This window comes from Vigna umbellata, chromosome 11 (assembly GCF_029865625.1).
Source record: "Vigna umbellata cultivar VRB3 chromosome 11, Vumbellata_1.0, whole genome shotgun sequence".
NCBI classification, from domain to species: Eukaryota; Viridiplantae; Streptophyta; class Magnoliopsida; order Fabales; family Fabaceae; genus Vigna; species Vigna umbellata.
The window spans coordinates 521,569-534,251 of record NC_142175.1 but is presented as its reverse complement, the minus strand read 5'-3'; the positions used below and the strand labels follow the sequence as shown (position 1 = coordinate 534,251).

At 30.7% G+C, this 12,683-nt stretch overlaps 1 protein-coding gene and 1 pseudogene across 2 annotated transcripts in view; both read left to right on the top strand.

The window, feature by feature from the left end:
* Window positions 1-7,030: 7,030 nt before the first annotated feature.
* On the top strand, window positions 7,031-8,861 carry LOC148190692 (disease resistance protein SUMM2-like; the record flags this gene model as incomplete). The annotated part of the gene is made up of 1 exon (XM_088101761.1): window positions 7,031-8,861. A coding segment is annotated over exon 1 (1,809 nt), but the record flags the coding sequence as incomplete, so codon positions are not given.
* A 33-nt stretch (window positions 8,862-8,894) lies between these two features.
* The window catches only part of LOC148190688 (uncharacterized), an 81,668-nt pseudogene continuing 77,879 nt past the window's right edge, over window positions 8,895-12,683 (top strand). The window contains exons 1-2 of the transcript XR_015782921.1: window positions 8,895-10,131; window positions 10,554-11,147. The product of XR_015782921.1 is annotated as an uncharacterized LOC148190688 (transcript). The remainder of the gene's footprint in view (window positions 10,132-10,553; window positions 11,148-12,683) is intronic.

Sequence of the window (12,683 nt, the reverse complement as noted above, 5' to 3'; positions counted from 1 at the left end):
CTTCCTTGTCTTCATTTGCGATATTACAAATGTTAATTTCAAAATTTCAAAATGTTAGACATGTTAATTTGTTATAATTTTCCTATTTATTATTTAAAATTAAAGTTAAGCAGATAGTTTCAAAATTTTCACTCAATTTGATATATTAGAAAGAAAGCCTAAATTGGTATATGATTAATCATCATCAAACAACTCCACCTTATGTTCTTATTCCCCAATCTTAGACAATCTCTCCTTCAGTGTATTAAGTTTATGTAGTACTTTGTAAATGTCCTTTTGATTATCCTTAATCTTTGTCTTGGCTCTCTTGCCTTTTATGAAGACCACCAACCTAGAAGATGATGGATGCAGCCTGAACATTATACTAGTTGATCCATATGTATTCAATTCAACTCATTCAATCCTTTTAATTGTTGCACTAATACATCATCTTTTTCTTTTGCCTCATTTAGTCTTACCAACGGCTACTAAAATAATTACTTCAATAGAAATATTAATAAAAAAAATCATAGCCTTGAAGTAATCTATTGATTTTCCCTAAAATAATCCAAAATCACTTTTATACGTAAATATTCCCAATGTTTGATTGCACTTCGATTTCTAAATGTCATAATTGTATTATTTTAGTCCTAAAGTTTCCGTTTTTCTCTTTTAGTAGACGTAGAATTTAATTCCGTCATAATTGTATGATTTTACAATGAAGATCACTATAATAATAGGAAAAAGTCTTATTAACATGTTTTACAATGCATACGTAATGGCTTGTTATTGATCTGTTTTAAATATTTTTTTTTAAAATACATATTTTATTATCAAAAAATTATTAAAAAAAAAGTTGTTAACATATCAGGATCTATGATAATAAGGTGCCATTTACAAACAACTGTATATAGGATTCATTAAGTCTCCTTCTATTCAAAATGAAAGAAATTTTAACAACCATGATGTTCTTGCTGTATTTTGAAAAAAATAGCATTGATGTATATTGTGGCCTTCAATGGTTCCTATACTGTAGTTGAAGGGGAAGCACAATCTTTTCTCAAGTGCAATTATTAACTCCATTGCTTTAATGCTTCAAATGGGTTTAGAAGAGCTCCTACATTTTGAATTCCTTCTATGCTAGACAAATGCACACTTCAAAAATTAGTAAAGTCATAAGTAAAAATACTAATTCCAATTAGGATAAAGTTGATTACAAGGTTTCTGCTTATTTGGTATGTCTTTGTTAAAAGAAGACGCATTATATTATTGATGTAATTGTTTTGGACTGCTTTTCTTCTCATGTGCAATTCATTTGTTTATTTTTAGGTCCAAAGAAAAACATAAACAAAGCTTTTGTTTGTCCAAATTGGAGAGGATTAAGCGTTCACAGTTAAAGCCAAGACGTAAGAAAAAAAATAACATAAACTTCACAAAGGATCAAGGTAAATACTTGTTTGCTTTGTTTTTCCAAATTGTTCTATCACATTTGTTTTACTATAATTGTGTAATAACTAGAATATGCGTGTTTCAAACAAGTATTTATTTTAAAGATAATAAGTTTATCATGTATTACAAGAAATTTACTAAATATCAACCAAATGTAAAGAAAAAAATAATTACTAAATTATACAACATTTTATAAACTAAATTTTTTTTGTATCTAAAATATAATCTTTAGAAAAAATTATAATTAGTTTTAAATTAGTCTCTAACTTTAGCTATCAAAAATTAAGCTACTTATTATTATTATTATTTATTCTAAATTAGAGACTAATTAATTAGACTTTCATTCATAAACGAATTATAATTTTTATTAATAATAATAACTATTTTAGATATCAATAATTTTTAATTTATAAAATGATGTATAATTTAGTTACTATAATATCTAATATTTCTCTCTTTGAATTTGGTTGCTATTTAATAATTTGTTTGTAATGATAATACTTAAACATGGGATAATGGTTACCAAATAAGCTTATATTATGTTATATTATGTTAAATGCCTCTTCATTTATGAATATAATCATATTTTAAATTAGCTAGTTATATAAATTATACAATTACCCTAGGATTGGTTGTAAATCATTTGGACTAAATATACAAAGGATATATATATCATTCATGAAGTTCCTCTTGATAACTTCCACCGATGTACTTGGTCTCCCTCTATGTTAATGATTTTTAAAGACTTTTAATAAACTTCAAGAAGAAATAAAATATTTTACCATTTCCAACATCTTTAGACAGACGAATATGAATAGTTAACATAACTTCTACCCATAACTAAGTCAATGTTTTTCTCTCTAGTTAGGCTCTAAAATAATATAGGAAAAGTTCACAAAGAAAACTGCAAAAACTTGGTATGCTTTATAATATAGAGGAGTATTAGAACTTCGTCTTTATAGTTGAATCTACACAATGGAGTCCGAATAAATGAATTTCAATGTAAATAATAAATCAATGTGAATGAAATACTACTTATTTAAATTCTTAAGATTTAAATCCTTAAGGTAAACCTCCAATTACGTATATATAATTTAATTTACACTTCAAAATAAAGTCAAACATAAAGTGAAGCCAAAAGGACACTTTACTCAAATTCAACCATACCAATCAGAATAATAATGTGGTTAAGGACATTTCTCTTGAAAAGATATAGATGGGATAAAATGCTAAATAATGAAGTGTACGCAATATTAACCTATACTATATCTTAGCAAACAAATTAATGAGCTTATAAGGACACCTTGGTTGACATAAGAAGACACACACATATATACAAAATAGTTTTCTCATTTCTCTTGCTACAATATTTTCGAAGATTGGTATGTTGATTCATTGATGTTCTGAATCAGTTTTTTTTTTTCAATAATGTGTTGAAATTTTAATTGTCATATTTATGGTAATGGTGTGTTTATAATTATCTCTCAATTTTAATTGTATTTTTGAATTTTTGTTTCAATTGAATTAGAATTTCATTGTTTAGTTTGTGAGAGATCAATCCCATAGCTAAATTGTAAAAACATAATTCTGTAAATTATAATTACAAGGTTTTTAACATAATAGAAGTATTATTGTTTCTTGTGTTAAATTCATCATGTGATGAAAACTAATTAAGAATAGCTTATTCTTATCTTGATAAGAAATGTCCTTATAATCTTGTCATTACATGTTATCATTCTATTTTAGTCTTTTTCTTTGTTTCTTCAAAACAACCGTGAGGATGAGTAATTCCGTGGAAGAATGAGGTTGTAAAAGTTTGGAAGAGATCAAGATTTGTTGAGTTTTGGTTCAGGTAGAATGAGTTTAATAGGGAGAGGTGAGGTCAAATCCTAAGGAAAGAAGTCTAAAATAGTCTAGAAAAGAGAACTAATATAAGGAGAGCTCAAGCAAGTTAATGACCCTCAATTTAGGCAACATTTCTTTACTAAACTCAAAGCTGCTTTTACTAGATGTAGAGACCTTTCTTTATGGGCCAAGAAAACCTAAAAATGGTCTCCAAAAGGTAGAGTCAAAAATAATTTCAAACTGTCTTGAAATTTGAATTTTATAGTCAAAAGAGAGCATGCATCTAGTGTGACTTCCCACCTAAGCAAGTACCATTTTCCTTGTCATGGCACGCTCGAGGTGGAGTCTTGCACTCCAAGTTTGTACCTTGTAGATTTAAGAAACCCTAGCTTCATGCGTTTCACGTCAATCCCAAAAACTAGGCATATCTTCCTCTAGGTCCAAACTAGATTATTACGCTTAAACCCAAACTATGGTCCAAATAATAAATCCTATATTACTCGGTCAATTATACAAGACTCAAAATATCTTATTCCAATATTTATCAAAGAATCCTAGACTCGGTTTTTACATCTTTCTTAGCCTATATAAACATTAACTTTAAGTATGCTTAGCTCAAATGAAGTCTAATTCTCTTGGATCATTCTTGTCATAACTCTTGTGATTGGTCTCTTGGCTAGGGGTTTGCCATCATCCCCTCCCTCTTGATAATGATTTGACCTCATATCTAGAGAGTCTGGCTTATCATTCGTGCTACATAATGGAATAAGATCACTAAATTAAAAGAAGCATTTACTTTATAATCATTGGTCAAATATATGCATTGTTATTAACTCTTTTAATCAATTGAAAGGGACTATCCCTATGGGAGTTGAGTTTGGACTTCCTTTATTTTGGAAATCTTTCTTTGTACAAATGGAGGCAAACTCAATCCCCTTCCTAAAATATAACTTCCCTCTTCCATTGTTATTTTGTTTCATATATCTCTGTGTTTGTTGTTGTATTTGGTGTTTCACACTCTCATGAATTTTCTTCATAAACTCAAACTTACATACCCCATACTTATGAATAAAGTAGATAGCAAGCTTGTTGAGTTAAGAAAGAGAGATGAATCACTTGGATTACTTAATTAGCAATCTTTCCTAGCCAAGGGAACTATATATTCTTACACAAAACTTCTTAAATGAAATTAAGTCAAAGACAAAGATGTGACACATTAAGCTATAAAATAAAACAAAGCAAGCAAAACAAGGAATAAAGTTCTACACTAAGCAGCCCTAAGGTGAGGCTTATTAGTACATTACATACTCACCTTGTAAAAACATTTTAATATATGATTAAAGTTCTAGTTAAGAGTTGAAAGAACACCTGAGGCTCCCTCAATAGACTTAATTAGGCCAAGTTACACAATTAAGAATTTAAAACAAATATAACTCAGAAATATAAAGAAAGGAATTTCAAAACTTAAAAGTCTTTAAGTGTTTCACTCTACTCCTTCGCTCTTGCGTCTTTTGTTTTGTTTTTGCACTCGATTGTGTATTTCTCTTGTAGTTCCACTTGTTTTTACTTCCAAAGATGAGTTCCCATACCTCTAAGTAGGAAACAACACCAACTGATATCCAAAAATAAGAGGTTGAGGAAAGTAAAGCAAGAAAAACACAAAATAAATGGAAGCTAAACACAAAGTACAATAACAAAATAACAAAATACTCAATAAAATGTACCTAATAAAATAACATGAATTTTAAAATCAAAATGACAAAATAAAATAAAGCAAATGCACCTAACGAAATACTCAAGAAAATGTAAAAGCAGTTATGTATAAATTCAAAGAACACTTAGAAGCCAAATGAAAGTTCTAGAAGAAGTGGAATTGAAACAAACAAAAGACATATGAACATAAACAAATTGGTACAAACAACTCTAGACATCACATAAAAGATGCCAGAATTAGAAAAAAATTGGAGAAGAAAAACTTATCTCTTTTAGGCCGTGAGCAAACAAGTGAAAGATACCAAATGATAGTTGTGTTATTTGCTTCTTCAACGCAACTGTGAGTATGGGTGACTCCATGGAAGAATGAGGTTGCAAAAGCATGAAAGAGATGAAGATTTGGTGGCATCTGGTTCAGCTAGAGTGAGCTTTCTAGGGAAAGGTGAGGCCAACTCCTAAGGAAGGAAGCCTAAAGCAGTATGAAAAATAAAACTAATCTAAGGAGAGCTCAAGCATCTAAATCGAACTCAATTTGGACAACATTTCTTTAATAAAACCAAGCTTATTTACAAGAGGTAGAGACCTTTATTTACAGGCCAATAAACAGTAAAAATGATCTTCATAAAGTAAAACCAAAAACAATTCTAGAAATTTGAATTTTGGATGCAAAAGATAGCATGCATATAGTGTGACTTGCCACCTAATCAAGTCACATTTTCCTTGTCATGGTGTGCTCAAGGAGTAGTGCACTCCAAGTTTGCGCCTAGGTTTAAGAAACCCTAGTTTCATGCATCTCATATCAAGCCCAAAAATTAAGTCTATCTCTCCCTTTAGATCTAAACTAGACTTTTAGGTCAAGCCCTATGGTTCAAATAATAAATCCTATATTACTTGGTTCATTATACAAAGAACCAAAATATCCTATTCTAATCTTTACAAAAGAATCTTAGACTAAGTCTTTATATCTTCCTTAACTAGATGAACATTGAGTCTACTTAGGCCAGATAAAGCCCAAGCCTCTTAGATCTTTTTGCTTTTGTAATTGGTCCCTTGACTAGGAATTTGCCATCATTTTACTATTCACCGATGATCTTATATCCTTATCAAATTATTACTTATGACTAGTCTTATACCATGTTTTAATACTTAGTCGAAACAACGTCCTTGGTTAAGATGATTATTCCTTACATGCTTTTAATGCAAGTTTGTGAATTATTTAGTCCTCGTCATAATTGTGTTACACACTTCTAATGTCTCTTCAAAATGTGTTAGACGAGATCATAAGGTTTGTCTACTTATGTAGTATTTCATGAAATAAGAGATTAGACAAAGTGTTATCTATTCTCCAATACAATATTTGGTTTTGTCATACATCTAGTTTAGACGAAACCTTTAATTATTAATCTTTGAATTAGATGCAATATTTCATATGAATCGATCTTTCATTGCAATTCATGAAACAAATTTTTTTCAAATCATTCAATCATAATAAAAATAAAAACAGTATATATGTATTTGGAATGTTACAATTTGTTTGATTCAAATGGGTACTTAAAGAATCAATGAAAAAAGTATGCTACATTGATATAAAAACACTAACTTATTTATGAATTTGTTGTGATTTTATGACTTTAATATTTGTGAATTGATATTGTTTGTATATTGTAAAAGATTTTTAAGGAGGATAGTGAGCATCTCACTCTCTAAATTACATATTAAACTTAGTCTAATTACAGTAGTAGATAAATACCATTCCATGCAATGTTTTTAAATTTCTATTGTATTTGGATGTATACAATGTCATTTTATATGTGTTATTAATTCTTTTTAAGTGTGTATATTATCGCATAGTAATTGGTGTGACATCTTAAAAAGTAATTCTAATATGCATTAACTAACTACATTACACGTATCCGTTCAGTCGAGATATATGTTACATTCTTTGTCTTGGGACTATAAGTATTCCATGTTCATGGATTACACAAACGATTTACTCTTTCTTCAATGCATTAAAAAAATCCAACAATTTATTATAAATTAAAATTCATGTATTCAATTTGATTTAGATGGTGAGCATTGTATCTGATTTGGCAAAGTCAACTCTGGAGAAATTGATTAATGCAACAATAGAACAATCACGTTATATTTGTTGCTTCACATGCATTACTGATGACTTTGAAAAGGAAAGGGAAAATTTGATAGCAAAAAAGGAAACATGGGAAGAGTATGCTAGAGTGGCAACTAGAAGAGGTGATAACATACGAAAAGATGTCACACATTGGCAAAAGCAAGCTATAGAACTTATTGAAGAAGACACCAAAAAGAAAGTGATATGTTTCTTTGGATGGTGTCCTAACTACAAATGGCAATATAGTAGGGGGAAGGAATTGGAAAGTAAGACAAAGGAGATTAGAAGACTTGTTGAACGCAACTTTGAAAATGTTGGAATCAGTCGTGATGTTCCTGACATTGAATATCACTCTTCTGAAAATTACATTTCTTTCAAAAGTAGAAAGTTGAAATTTGAAGAACTTCTTAATGCCTTGAAAGATGACAACAACTATATGATTGGATTGCAAGGGATGGGGGGAACAGGAAAAACAACATTAGCAAACGAGGTGGGTAAGGAGCTTAAGAAGTCAAAATGTTATAATCAAGTGATTGATACTACAATATCTAATACCCCTGATATAAAAGAGATTCAAGATGATATTGCAGGACCATTAGGACTGTTATTGAAGGATTGTACCAAATCAGAGAGGCCTAAAAAGTTGAAGGATAGATTAACCAATGGTGAAAAAATTCTTCTGATTCTAGATGATGTGTGGGGAGATATCAATTTTGAAGAAATAGGTATTCCATTTAAGGGCAACCATAACAATTGTAGAATTCTTGTGACCACTCGCGATATAAGAATATGCAATAAAATGGAATATGAGAAGATAATTCAACTTGATATCTTACCAGAGGAAGAGGGATGGATATTGTTCCAAAAGCATGCTGCTTTAAGTAATAAATCCTCTAAAAGCATTCTTGATATAGGTCGCAAAATTTCCAAAGAATGTAAAGGATTGCCAATTGCAATTGTTGTTATTGCTCGTAGTTTAAAGGGCCAGACACGTAAAAAAGAATGGGATTTAGCCTTAAAATCCTTACAAAAGTCCATGCACAAACCTGGTGATGAAAATTGGAGTGAAGTTTATACATGTCTAAAGTATAGCTATGATAATATGAAGAATAAAACAGCTAAGAATTTGTTCCTTCTATGTTCCTTGTTTCGAGATGATGAAGAAATACCTGAAGAACTTTTAGTCAGGTTTGCCATAGGAGCAGGTCTCGTCGAGCAAATTGATGTTGATTACAATTATGATGCATATCGTAATGAAGTTATTGTAGCTAAATACAAACTCATAGATTCATGTTTATTATTGAATGAAGAATTTGAAAGTGTAAAAATGCATGATTTGGTTCGTGAAATGGCTTTATCGATGGCTAACAAGGAGATTGTGGCAGTGAATATATCTAACAAGAATGCAATGACAATGGTTGAAAAGGGGAAGAATATTAAATATTTGTTGTGCGAAGGTAAGAGCAAAGATCTATTTTCCTTGAAGTTTGATGGATCAAAACTTGATATTCTAATTATCTATCTGAATGAAATGGAAGATTATTATGTCAAAGTCCCATATCCATTCTTTGAAAATGTATCAAGAATTCGAGTTTTGTATTTATCAAAAGATACTTACGAAGAATCAACGATGTCATTACCACAATCAATTCAATTGCTAACCAATCTTCGATCTTTACTCCTTGAAAATTTCATCTTAGGTGACATCTCTATTCTTGGAAAACTACAAGGCCTTGAGACTCTCGAGTTAGTGAAATGTTGGTTCCTTGAATTGCCGAGAGAGATTGCAAAATTGGGAAAACTTCAATTGTTGAAATTGAATGATTGTATGTTCAAACGGAACAATTCATTTGAAGTGATTGAAAGTTGCAGTTCATTAGAAGAGTTGTATTTCATTCATAATGGCATTTCAAAAACTTCTCATAAAGTACAACTTCCTAACTATCAAAGGTTTTGTATATTAGACTTTTCTTGCTTCTTGATGTTGGAGGAATTTTTTGCAAGAAATTCCTTGAATATGTTCATGGCTGATGAAGTTTTTTCTAAAGAGACATTCAAGAATCTAGTGCAAAAAGCAGAAGTTCTATGTTTAAATGGACTTGAAGGAGTATGGAAAAGCCTCATACCTGACATTATTTTTCCGGATGATGAAGAAGGTATGAATAATCTAGTTGAGATTGCTTTGAAAGATATTTCACAACTCGCATGCCTAATTGACAATAATGACTCTCGTGTGCAAAATGCCTTATCCAAGTTGGTTGTACTTAAACTTGAAAAAATGGAAAATTTGAAAGAAATATGCAGTGGACCCCTTCCCTTTGAATTTCTGAAAAATTTAGAAAAAATCATCCTATCTGATTGCATACATTTTGAAGGCACATTGTTTAAGAGCAACATATCCCTCTACAATCTTAAGCACTTGTCTATATCGGAATGTCCAATGTTGACATCTTTGTTTGAGTTGTCGACCACACAAACCCTAGTGTTGTTGGAGAACTTATCGATAACCAGATGTCGACAACTGAAAAGTATAGTGAAAGATGAAAGCAAAAGGAAAGATTCAAGAGAAGACATAATTGATGCTCATAATGATAACAAGAGTATTGTTTCAGTATTTCCAAATTTAACCACTCTTCATGTCGCCCATTGTCCCCTGTTACATTCTATACTTCCTGTGGTTGCTCCTCGAAATGTTCCAAAACTTGAATATATTTATGTAGTGTATTGTGAAGGACTAAAATACATATTTTGCCCATTCCAAGATAAGCTTGAAGAGGAAGAATCACATCAAAACTTTGAAACGACTTGTTCTTGAATACTTGCCTAATTTTTTAGACATTTTCATGTGTCCATCGGTAAAGAAGTCATCTTCCAAAGATGAGTCGAAAGAACAAAAAGAATCAAACCCCATGAAATGTGAGATTTTACATTGGATCCACAAATATAGAAACAAACGGAAAACTACCAAAATTTCTTTGGATTCCACAGATCAATTGCAAGACTCTTCTAACTCAATGGTAAGTTCTCACCCTTTTTAGCATACATATTTTCTTCATTTTTATGCATATAATTTATCTTAAGGTACAGGTTTATCATTTTATATAGTAATTATAACCATATAACAATTTTATTTTGGGTTGACACTCTGTTAATGTTTCATTTGTGTTTAAAATTGAAAACATTTTTTTTAAAGTAAATTACAATTAATTTGATATTTTCCAAAGATTAATATGTTAAAATTACAATTACAATTAAATATTTCATTAAGATCCATAATATGTTAAATATTTTTTATAAAATTACAATTAATTCTCATGACTCTCTGAAACTTCCTTAAAAAATTAATGTTAATATTTCATTTTTCTATTTATTTACTGTATATATAGATTAAGTGGAAGCATGACACATTTTGTGAATATATATGGTGAATGACTTGCAGCTAAATGACTCCAATGCAAATGATGTGATTGCGCAAGAAATGACTGTCATTTTGACAGAAGTTGCATTCAATAATACACCTCAGATGTCTGTGGGCTCCAACATTTTTCTGACTCTACAAAACGTTACAGAGTTAATAATTGATAAATGTGAAAAAGTTGAAGTACTATTTTGTGCTTCTATGTTGGAATGTTTACCATATCTGCATGCAATTACCATATTTGGATGCAATGAATTAAAACAGATAATTGGGGAGGATACAAAGAATCACAGAAAGCCATTTTTTCCTAGGCTGAAAGCACTTGTCATAGAAGAATGCAACAAATTGAAAAGTGTATTTCCCATTTCAATTTCCAAAACGCTACCAAAGTTAGAAGTTCTGGTAATCGTAAAAGCAAGTATGCTAGAGGAAGTATTCGAAGGGAACAGTGATGAAAAGGTTGAGATTCCAAATCTGAAAACTGCAGTATTTGCTGAACTTCCAAGCCTTCGCCAGAAGATTGAATTTCTCACTGTAAAGCATAGTTGGGTGAAGAATGGTCCAAAATTTTCCTTGTCTTCATCCCTTCCAAGTATTGGAGATATTGTTGCTTCTGCCAAAGGTACTAAATACTATATTTTTTACACATTACGCGTTCGTTTTGCATAATAATATCACAAGCTTGGAATATTAAAAAAAAATCAATTCAACACTTTTAAAACTAGATTGGTCTATTGAATTGAGAATGTGAAAAACGAAACGTACATACACAGATGCTCCATTTAGAATATTTAAAAACTATGTTATTAAGAGTGTAAACGTTGTTAGTCTATTCATTATAACAAACTATATACTCTAGAAATATAACATTGAAGAATTTTAATCATTAGTTTTTAAAAAACACATATGTTTAAAGTTTTAACTTTAAATTATGATTCATTAGAATACACACTTTTGTATTCTTGTTTGTTACTTGTTTGAAGAGGGTGTTAATCTTTCCTGTAGGATATTTTAAAGAAGATCAGCATATATCAAAAAGATTAATTGATATTCTTTGTGAGCTTTATGCTTTTGGAGAGATTGGCAAACGAATGTCAGTAGGCTATGAAGTTACAGCTCAAGTTGAATTAATATCGATAACAAGCAAATGGAATTATGCTAAGATTAGAGACAGCCCAATACTTAAACAGGTAAAGTCCTTGTTTAAACCTCAAAATAATAAGACCTCAAAAAACCCTTTTTACTATTAATTGCTTGGGTGTTCCTCCCTCCACCACCACCCTATACTTCCTCCATCTCTCCACATTATTTTAAATACAATTATATCCTTAAGTTAAAAAGATTTTTACTTTTATCCTATTTTAAATAATTTGAAACCCTAATTTTATTTTCCCAGCACCCTTCCACGGAACTCTCTTCTCCTTTCCCCATTTTCGTTTCACCTCCCCCACCTCCCGCACTTCCATTCCTTTTTCTTCCCAGTTTTTTTTTGTTTGAAAGCTTCCATTGCCGCCGTGGTGTGAAGGAGCGTCGTCGCCATGGTGTGGAGGAACATCGAGGAGAGCATCGAGGAAATATACATCAACGGATGTGACATTCTTCAACGGATGTCCCCTAATAAAACAAACTCTAAAATAAAAAAACGTAACCTTTAAACGGAGGTGTCATCTTCAACGGATGTCAACATCCGTTTAAGGTAAAATGGATGGCGACATCCGTTTTTTCTTAAACGGATGTTGACATCCGTTGACGGATGTTGACATCCGTTGAACACGAGAGGGAGACTGCTTGATAATTCTTTCCACCACCACCAACCTTTGCAACTTGTAGTATCTCACAACGACGAAAGAAAAAGAGGAAGAAATATAATGTTAAAATGAAAAAAAAAGTATTTTAGTCATGTACGGGACTAGAATAGGTTATTAGTGAAATAGGTTGTGAATGGGTAAAATTAAAAAATAATAACCCTAAAAATAAAATTTTATTAAGGACAAAATAGTAAAGGAGAGGTGGGGGAGAAAGGTGTGGTGGTAGAGGGAGCAACACCCTAATTGCTTTAAGCTTCCAGAAAAAAACGTATAACGTGTTTTTTATTGTTAATTAATTTAGACCTTAACAGAATAAAAATAAAGGTATTAAAAAACTCAATAA